The sequence below is a fragment of the Gobio gobio genome (assembly GCF_949357685.1).
Source record: "Gobio gobio genome assembly, chromosome: 24".
NCBI lineage: Eukaryota > Metazoa > Chordata > Actinopteri > Cypriniformes > Gobionidae > Gobio > Gobio gobio.
In genome coordinates this window covers 1,279,388-1,289,735 of record NC_137120.1, presented here as the reverse complement: position 1 = coordinate 1,289,735, position 10,348 = coordinate 1,279,388, and the positions used below count along the sequence as shown (strand labels likewise).

Genomic DNA, 10,348 nt, shown 5'->3' with positions numbered 1-10,348 from the left:
AGGACCAGTGAAGAACCGGCCACAGGGTCATGAAGGACCAGTGGAGAACCGGCCACAGGGTCATGGAGGACCAGTGGAGAACCGGCCACAGGGTCATGGAGGACCAGTGGAGAACCGGCCACAGGGTCATGGAGGACCAGTGGAGAACCGGCCACAGGGTCATGGAGGACCAGTGAAGAACCGGCCACAGGGTCATGAAGGACCAGTGGAGAACCGGCCACAGGGTCATGAAGGACCAGTGGAGAACCGGCCACAGGGTCATGAAGGACCAGTGGAGAACCGGCCACAGGGTCATGAAGGACCAGTGGAGAACCGGCCACAGGGTCATGAAGGACCAGTGGAGAACCGGCCACAGGGTCATGGAGGACCAGTGGAGAACTGGCCACAGGGTCATGAAGGACCAGTGGAGAACCGGCCACAGGGTCATGAAGGACCAGTGGAGAACCGGCCACAGGGTCATGGAGGACCAGTGGAGAACCGGCCACAGGGTCATGGAGGACCAGTGGAGAACCGGCCACAGGATCATGAAGGACCAGTGGAGAACCGGCCACAGGGTCATGAAGGACCAGTGGAGAACCGGCCACAGGGTCATGGAGGACCAGTGGAGAACCGGCCACAGAGTCATGGGCGGCCGAGGCTCATTGATGCACGTGGGGAGCAAAGAAAAGTGTCAGGGGTCTAGTGGAGTCCATGCCTCGACGGGTCAGGGATGTTTTGGAAGCAAAAGGGGGACCAACACAATATTAGGATGGTGGTCATAATGTTCATAAAATCACATAATGTTTTAAGTAGTTTATTAATTTGCCTTTATAAGAGACATGTTTATATTCTGGTCTGATGGCACAAACATTACCACCACACGACAAACTTCAAAAGACTGCGGCCCAAAACTGTGCGTCAGTAAGAGAGAGTAAAACACACTCTTGACCTCATTCTGTGGTTCAGACACAGAGCGTTTAATCTCCCCGGATTACTTGTTGCCCCATTCTTGCCCCTCCGTGTTGCCCACATCAGTGCGAGCGTCCCGTCTCCATGGCAACCGGCGCGAGAGAAAGACGCCGGAGAATGTCGTGTCTGTTTCTGGTGTGCTGCTGTTTGAGTCTGAATGCCGAGAGCCGGCGTGTGACAGTCGCGTAGCAACTGCTCAGGGGCCGCTATTGATATTCAGCGCGGGGGCCGCGGCTCAGGAACAATACGGCCCTTATGGGCCCCACGACTCCTCCTGAGAATCTACTGTAGGAGGGAAATCTCTTCAGACAGCAGCTCAGTGTGTGTGATTCAGTCAGACACAAACACATGAAGTGTGTATAACAGAGAACACTCTTTCAAACGTTTATTGGCTGAAACCAGTACAAAAAGACAAACAAGAGATGAGACGCTAACAGCTCAGCAACATCGATTATAATCATTCTAACGTGTTAAAGTTATACAGGTGCTGGTCATATAATCAGAATATCATCAAAAAGTTGATTTATTTCACTAATTCCATTCAGAAACTTCATTACACACAAGACTGATATATTTCAAATGTTTATTTCTTTTAATTTTTCATGATTATAACTGACAACAAAGAAAATTCCAAATTCAGTATCTCAGAAAATTAGAATATTACTTAAGACCAATACAAAGAAAGGATTTTTAGAAATCTTTGGCACTGTGCAGGTCCCAGTCCTTTTGGAAAATGAAATCTACATCTCCATAAAGTTGGTCAGCAGCAGGAAGCATGAAGTGCTCTAAAACTTCCTGCTATACGGCTGCGTTGACCTCTGACCTCAGAAAACACAGTGGACCAACACCAGCGCATGACATGGCACCCCAAACCATCCCTGACTGTGGAAACTTTACACTGGAGCTCCAGCAGTGTGGATTGTGTGTCTCTCCTCTCTTCCTCCAGACTCTGGACCCTGATTGACTTCATCAGAGAACATAACTCTGGCCACTCAGTCCAGTCCTGTCTGTCTTTAGCCCAGACGAGACGCTTCTGACGCTGTCTGTTGGTCAAGAGTGCGACAGCTGAAACCCATGTCTGTCATACGTCTGTGTGTAGAGGTTCTTGAAGCACTGACTCCAGCTGCAGTCCACTATTTGTGAATCTCCCCCACATTTTTGAATGGGTTTTGTTTCTCAATCCTCTCCAGGGTGCGGTTATCCCTATTGCTTCTACACTTTTTTCTAGCACATCTTTTCCTTCCCTTCGCCTCTCTATTAATGTGCTTGGACACAGAGCTCTGAGAACAGCCAGCCTCTTCTGCAATGACCTTTTGTGTCTTGCCCTCCTTGTGGAAGGGGTCAAAGGTCGTCTTTTGGACAGCTGTCAGGTCAGCTTCTTCCCCATGAGTGTGTGGCCTACAGAACTAGACTGAGAGACCATTTAAAGGTGTTTTGAGTTCATCAGCTGATTAGAGTGTGGCACCAGGTGTCTTCAATATTCAACATTTTCACAATATTCTCATTTTCTGAGATAATGAATTTGGGATTTTCCTTAGTTGTCAGTTATAATCATCACAATTAAAAGAAATAAACTTTTGAAATATATCAGTCTGTGTGTAATGAATGAATGAATATAATATACAAGTTTCACTTTTTGAATGGAATTAGTGAAATAAATCATCTTTTTGATGATATAATTATATGACCAGCACCTGTAGTTCATAGAGACTCAGATTGATCAGTTCCAGCAGAATCACTTCATCAACAAACACACACATCTCATCCTCAGACACTAACACAAATCACACACACACACACACACACACACACACACACACACACACACACACACATTAAGTGCATAAAAAATACAACGTTTCAAGTTTGCTGTAAATGTCCATCCAGCAGCACAACATCTGTGCATCAACACAATATTAGTTACTAAAGACAGTGAGACGGTTAGGATGTTTATGGAGAAGTGAATGTGGACTGAATTACATCATCGGATTCTGATTGGACGTAGACAAAGAAGAAACAGGAAATGGTTTCTGTACTTCCTGTGAGTAACTCCTCATCCAGCGTTGAGTTATAATGACCCGATGATTTACTCTCCCTCAGCTCATCCTAGGAGTGGTGATGATGGAGGGATGAGCTTTTGGGCTTCTCCATAAAGTGTGTAAGAGCCTGATTGTGTTCGTCTGAGAGAAGAGTGTCTCACACACACACCTCAGACGAGCTGAGGGAGAGTAAATCATGGGGTCATTTTTAGGTGAACTATCCCTTTACGCATTTCTTTAATGTGCATCGACTGTGCAGAGAGTCACACATGTCTGGAGTAGATGATGACAGAATGAGGGTTTCGTGTGAACTGTCCCTTTAAAGGGTTAGTTCACCCAAAAATGAAAATTGTGTGATTAATGACTGAGCCTCATGTGGTTGGACACCCGTCAGACCTCCGTTCATCTTCGGAACACAAATGAAGATATTTTAGTGTAAATCTGATGCTCTGAAAGGCCTCCATTGGCTCAACTTTACACTCTCAAGACCCTTAAAAGACACTAAAGACTAAAGTTACAAAGTCCATCTCACTACAGCGGCTCTACAATAACTTTATGAAGACGAGAATAGTTTCTGTGCGCAAAAAAACCCTAAATAACGACTTATATAGTGATGACGATTTCAAAACACGGCATCATGAAGCTTCGAAGCGTTATGAATCAGTGAGTCGAATCATGATTCGGATCGCGTGTCAAACTGCTGAAATCAGTTGACTTTGGCGATTCAAACCGCTGAATCGACTCACTGATTCATAACGCTTCAAAGCTTCATGAGGCCATGTTTTGAAATCGTCATCACTATATAAGTCGTTATTTAGGGTTTTTTTGCGCACAGAAACTATTCTCGTCTTCATAAAGTTATTGTAGAGCCGCTGTAGTGAGATGGACTTTGTAACTTTAGTCTTTAGTGTCTTTTAAGGGTCTTGAGAGTGTAAAGTTGAGCCAATGGAGGCCTTTCAGAGCATCAGATTTACACTAAAATATCTTCATTTGTGTCTGAAGATGAACGGAGGTCTGACGGGTGTCCAACCACATGAGGCTCAGTCATTAATGACACAATTTACAGTTTCATTTTTCCTTTAAGAGTGTTAGTGATGGACGATAGTTCATTCACAGTTTTTACGAGGTTCCAGATCAGCACGGCGTTCCGATGATCAGCTCGGCCGGACTGTCCTTGGCCTTATCAGAGAACAGCGCGGGCACGATCTTCAGCTTGTCCTCCTGCACGGGGACGGGCGAGGACAGGGCCGAGGAGAGGGCGGTGGCGTTGGTGGAGGAGGAGGTGGAGGAGGCGGAGGGGTCGGGCACACACTCGTCGCAGCAGCAGCAGCAGCAGTCCATGAACGCCTGGCCCAGAGAGCGACAGATGCAGAGCAGCAGGACGGGCGTCGCCCCCGCCCGCACGAACATCAGGAACTGGCCAATCAGAGCCAGCAGCGCTCGCGTGGCCACGCCCACCTCCACGCCCGCCGACGCCAGCACAATGTTCCAGGCGTTCTCCGGCAAACTGCACACGGCGTAGATGGACGCCAGCGCCACCACCGTGCGGGTCAGCTGACGCTCGCGGCGCTGCTGCTTCGGGGACGGGGCGGAGCACGAGGCGGAGGACGGGGCGGAGGAGGCGGAGGACGGGCGCTTCTCGTCGGAGACGTGCCGTGTGAGCAGCTGACACGCGGCCGTGAACAACAGCGGCAGGCAGAAGAAGCAGCCGAAGCTCCACCACATCCGGGCCTGATGGTAGGTCAGCACCAGCCCGTACAGCGCCTCGGGCAGCGCGGCGGACGCCTGCTGGACACACCGGTCCACCGGCAGACCCGTCCGCGAGGACCCCTCCTGCTCCAGCTGCCACATCAGCAGCTCCGGCCCCGCCAGCACCAGAGACCCCACCCAGATCACCGACAGCTTGGCCAGGATGGACTGGCAGGACTCCACCCGCTGCGGGCGCGCCGGCACGCTGGTCACCGCGTGGAAGCGGTCGATGCTGAGCGCACACAGAGTGAAGGTGGTCACGCCCAGAGACGTCACCTGGAACACACGTCAATAAAAACACGTCAACAAACACACGTCACCTGGAACACACGTCAACAAACACACGTCACCTGGAACACACGTCAACAAACACGTCAACAAACACACGTTAGCAAACACACGTCAACAAACACACGTCAGCAAACACACGTCACCTGAAACACACGTCACCTGAAACACACGTCAACAAACACACGTCAACAAACACACGTCAGCAAACACACGTCAACAAACACACGTCACCTGAAACACACGTCAACAAACACACGTCAACAAACACACGTCAGCAAACACACGTCACCTGAAACACACGTCAACAAACACACGTCAACAAACACACGTCAGCAAACACACGTCAACAAACACACGTCAACAAACACACGTCAGCAAACACACGTCAGCAAACACACGTCACCTGAAACACACGTCAACAAACACGTCAACAAACACGTCAACAAATACACGTCACCTGGAACACACGTCAGCAAACACACGTCAACAAACACACGTCAACAAACACATGTCAGCAAACACACGCCAGCACGATCACATGACCTCCACTGACACACACCTACCATAGTATTCATGCAGTTAACCATGGCATGTTTTTGGACATGTAACATGGTAAAAGCATGTATTTTAGACATGTAACATAGTAAAAGCATGTATTTTGGACATGTACCATGGTAAAAGCATGTATTTTAGACATGTAACATAGTAAAAGCATTTGGACATGTACCATGGTAAAAGCATGTATTTTAGACATGTAACATGGTAAAAGCATGTATTTTAGACATGTAACATGGTAAAAGCATGTATTTTGGACATGTAACATGATAAAAGCATGTATTTTGGACACATATCATGGTAAAAGCATGTCTTTTAGACATGTAACATGGTAAAAGCGTGTATTTTAGACATGTAACATGGTAAAAGCATGTATTTTGGACATGTACCATAGTCATACCATGTATTTTGGATATATACCATGGTAAAAGCATGTATTTTGAACAAGTACCATAGTCATACCATGTATTTTGGATATATACCATGGTAAAAGCATGTATTTTGAACAAGTACCATAGTCATACCATGTATTTTGGTCACATATCATGGTAAAAGCATGTATTTTGGACACATATCATGGTAAAAGCATGTATTTTGGACACATGTCATGATAAAAGCATGTATTTTGGTCACATATCATGGTAAAAGCATGTATTTTGGACACATATCATGGTAAAAGCATGTATTTTGGACACATATCATGGTAAAAGCATGTATTTTGGACACATGTCATGATAAAAGCATGTATTTTGGACACATCATGGTAGCATGCATTTTAGACATGTAACATGGTAAAAGCATGTATTTTGGACACAGATCATGGTAAAAGCATGTATTTTAGACATGTAACATAGTCTTACCATGTTTTGTGGACACATATCATGGTAAAAGCATGAATTTTGGACATGTACCATAGTCATACCATGTATTTTGGATATGTACCATGGTAAAAGCATGAATTTTGGACACATATCATGGTAAAAGCATGAATTTTGGACACATATCATAGTAAAAGCATGAATTTTGGATACATATCATGGTAAAAGCATGTATTTTGGACATGGATCATAGTCATACCATGTTTTTTGGACACACATATGGTAAAAGCATGAATTTTGGACATATCATGGTAAAAGCATGAATTTTGGACATATCATGGTAAAAGCATGAATTTTGGACATGTACCATAGTCATACCATGTAGTTTGGATATGTACCATGGTAAAAGCATGCATTTTGGACACATATCATGGTAAAAGCATGTTTTTTGGACATGTACCATGGTCATACAATGTTTTTGGACATGTGCTATATTAGTACTATGGTAGATGCACATGCAATCATTCAGTACTATGGTGTGTATATATTTAAGCCCCATGCTTTTACCATCTTACCCGATGACTTGTCATGATGTCAGTAAGGGTGATAAAAATAAGGGTTGATTTTCCCAAGTGACTGAATATATTAGACAGAATGTTGCGTCGATTTGCATCTCATCTAATATGTTAATTCCCTGTCATATAAAATGTCTTAGGGCGGCAGAAGTGGGTCAACAGACACTTAAAACACCATGAAAACACTTATTCAACACGCTAATGGTCCCAATTAGTGCCGCTAATTACCCGGGGATCTGATTTACATGACAATCGGGAGAGCTGGTGCTTCCAAGAGGAGGCTGGAAAATAAACTCAAGAAACTACCACCACACACCCACTGTGACTGACGACGGGAAATTAATGCGTCTGTTCACTTATATGGTACCGTGTTTTCTGGACCATTGTAATTTGGTCTCCGATAGAACGTTTAGTACTTCAAGAGATAGATATACAACTTTTTAGATAGATGAGACTAAGTTTAAGTGTGACCGGTCCGACTCGACCCTCTCCGAGCGGGATTCGAACTCACACTTCTCCGACGCGCCGTATCGACTCCCGCTCGGAGCGGGTCGAGTAGGACCAGTTATCTGCATTAGATTGATAAACAGACTGATTATTAATTGATTGATTGATTGATTATTGGCTCACACACCTCCACATATGGCACTATCCTGCAGGACAGATCCCCCATCAGTCTTCTCTTGGTCAGCTCGTTGAGGATCACCACAGGCAGGCAGAAGAATAGGACCATGAAGTCCCAGAACGCCAGGCTGGCCAGCGCGCAGTTCCACGTGCTCTTCAGGTAATAATTGTGCCACACGATACACATCAGCGCCAGATTACCCACAATGCCCACGGAGAACACGATGAGCGCCAGCAGCATGACCGCGTAGGCGCTGTACGACTCCTCCGTGAGCGGGTACAGCGGGTTGTGAACGCGCAGCGAGCCGTTGAACGTCCGCGGTGTGGTGAAGAACGCGTCGGGATGAGGGCGCGGGTGTCGGTCTCGCTGCTTGGATCTGGACGCGCGCGGAACTCGCGGTGCGGGATGATGCTCTCCATCACTGGGATGGTTCGCGCGCGCGGATAACTCCAGCCACGAGGATGATGAAGGCTCCACCAGGCTCATCTCCATCTCCACCGCGCGTGTATCCGCCTGCAGTGATGCGGCAGCTAAAACAAGCGCGTATAAAAGCCTCAGCATGATGAGAGTGTGAGGAGCAGGTCTGGAGGATGAAGGGATGTGGATGAGCGAGAGCTTCAGTCTGGGCATCTCGTCAAGTTCTGCTCCTCTAGTTCCTCACCAACTTCTGGAGTGAATTAATGAAGGACCCCAGAGGAAAACCTGCCCCCTCGTGGACAGCAAATGATGTGTTCACTTACACTGGGCCACACACTGGTAATGGTGGCTGTGGCTCTTTCAGCAGATAATGCGCCGCCACAAAGCACAAATGCTCCAGGAATGCTTTGAGGAGAACAACAACGAGTTTGAGTCCAAATTCCCCAGATCTCAATCCAGTCGAGCATCTGTGGGATGAGCTGAACAAACAAGTCCGATCCATGGAGGCCCCACCTCGCAACTTACAGGACTTAAAGGATCTGCTGCTAACATCTTGGTGCCACAGCACACCTTCAGGGGTCTAGAGGAGTCCATCAGAGACGGGTCACAATATTAGGTCATAATGTTATGCCTGATCGGTGTATATCAATGTGATTCAGAGATGAGCACTAATGTTGTCCACCAGAGGGAGCCGCAGGAAAGCAAATCAGTTTAAAGACTATGACATAAAGTTTAATAAAGCACGATACGTTTGCAAACACTTACAGAACATTCATTTTTTAATCTTAATGATATTGAGAACATATTTGTCAAGTTGCAGACACGACTGGATGTGTCCAGTTGAAGAAGAGACGCTGTATTATTAGTCTATTTTAGTACAGTAGGGTGAATGCGGGTAAAGTGGGCCAGTGGGTAAAGTGGGCCAGTGGGTAAAGTGGGCCAGCGGGTAAAGTGGGCCGTTGAAGTTTGATTGACCGTGTAAACCCATTTAAACTGTTTAGAAAAAACAGTCGTTTACCATTTTAAATGTTCCTCTGATTATTTATTGCTCGTGTTATAGTCCCATTATTATTGAGTTATAGAGTTCATCTTCATCCATATTCAGATTTCATCAAATCTTCTCTCAGTTGTTTTGAGTGAACTGATTCAATCTTCTCAAGGTTTGTTTGCTAACGTGTTAATAAATCGTGTTTTTAATGAATATGCAGGATAAATGGTGTCTCCTCAAACTGTCAGTTAATGATTATCTTCAGAATAAACGAATGATATTCATGTAAAATATGCATGGCTGACTATATAAAGCGAACGCAGACAGACAGTGATTATAGCGCAGCTGAGACCGCATCGATCATCACATGGTTTTGTAGGAATTGTAATCAGGCGCTAAAGAGAGTACCTATAAAAGCAATCGCTCGGGGTCCTAAAGGAGACCTGATTTAGGGGGGACCCAATTTGTCCCACTTCCGGCCATTGCTGGATCCCAAATGGCACCTAAACGTCCGTGTCGTAATGCTGCTTTGACTGCTGGGTAAAGTCCTCTGGGTTGGCAAAACCATAGATGTCCATAATAAAGGCTAGATGTCTTAGGGCGGAGTCTCTAACGTCATCAGCGGCGGCCATCTTGTCACCGGCGGCCATCTTGTCTCAGGCAGGGCTCCTGATCTGAACACAAATACTCTTATCTCACTGAAATCTGGACGGATTTACAAATGGTTCGGTTTCTTACAAACGTTATTAACGTGGCTATAATTATGGACGCTTGAAGAAATTATGAATAATTATTCATAAGTGTGCAGTGTCATAACTACATCTCTGACGTTTATAACGAAGCAAACAGTTTGAAAATCGGTAGAAAATTGAGCAAGTTATGGTTATTTTAAAAGTGCAAGCACCATTAAAACACAATGAGTGAGCGAGCTGACTGAGACAAGATGGCCGCCAGCAGCGGACGAGACATCTAGCCTTTATTATGTACAGTTTTATTACCCGTACAGTTAATGCGGTGTCACAGTAAAATACCGTACATTTCCTCCTTCATGAAACGTTCGTAAATATATGAGCAAATTCGGAGTACCTTTACGAAAACTCGTCCAGATTCACAAACGCTTCGTACACCACGGATTCGGGAGTTTAACGAGTGTGTATTAATGAGTTCACACATTCGTAAATGGGCACACGTGCTCATTCATAATTAGCATAATCCCGCCCATGAGTTACAACTGCCAATGACGTGTCCAGGAACGCTGTGGAATCTTCTGGACTTCCTTCCCAGGTTTGGCTCCGGTATTTTGCATAAATGCTAAAGAGACTAACTGACCATATGCCTAGCAA

General features: G+C 45.8%; 1 protein-coding gene across 1 annotated transcript; it reads right to left on the bottom strand.

Annotated features, from left to right (window-relative positions):
• Positions 1 to 4,121: 4,121 nt before the first annotated feature.
• On the bottom strand, positions 4,122 to 7,990 carry gpr37l1a (G protein-coupled receptor 37 like 1a; the record flags this gene model as incomplete). Its single annotated transcript, XM_079807760.1, has 2 exons — positions 7,610 to 7,990; positions 4,122 to 5,012 (listed from the first exon to the last, which is right to left on the bottom strand). The coding sequence occupies exons 1-2, from the start codon at positions 7,838 to 7,840 to the stop codon at positions 4,122 to 4,124; spliced, it is 1,122 nt and encodes a 373-aa protein (XP_079663886.1). The 5' UTR covers positions 7,841 to 7,990.
• Positions 7,991 to 10,348: the final 2,358 nt, after the last annotated feature.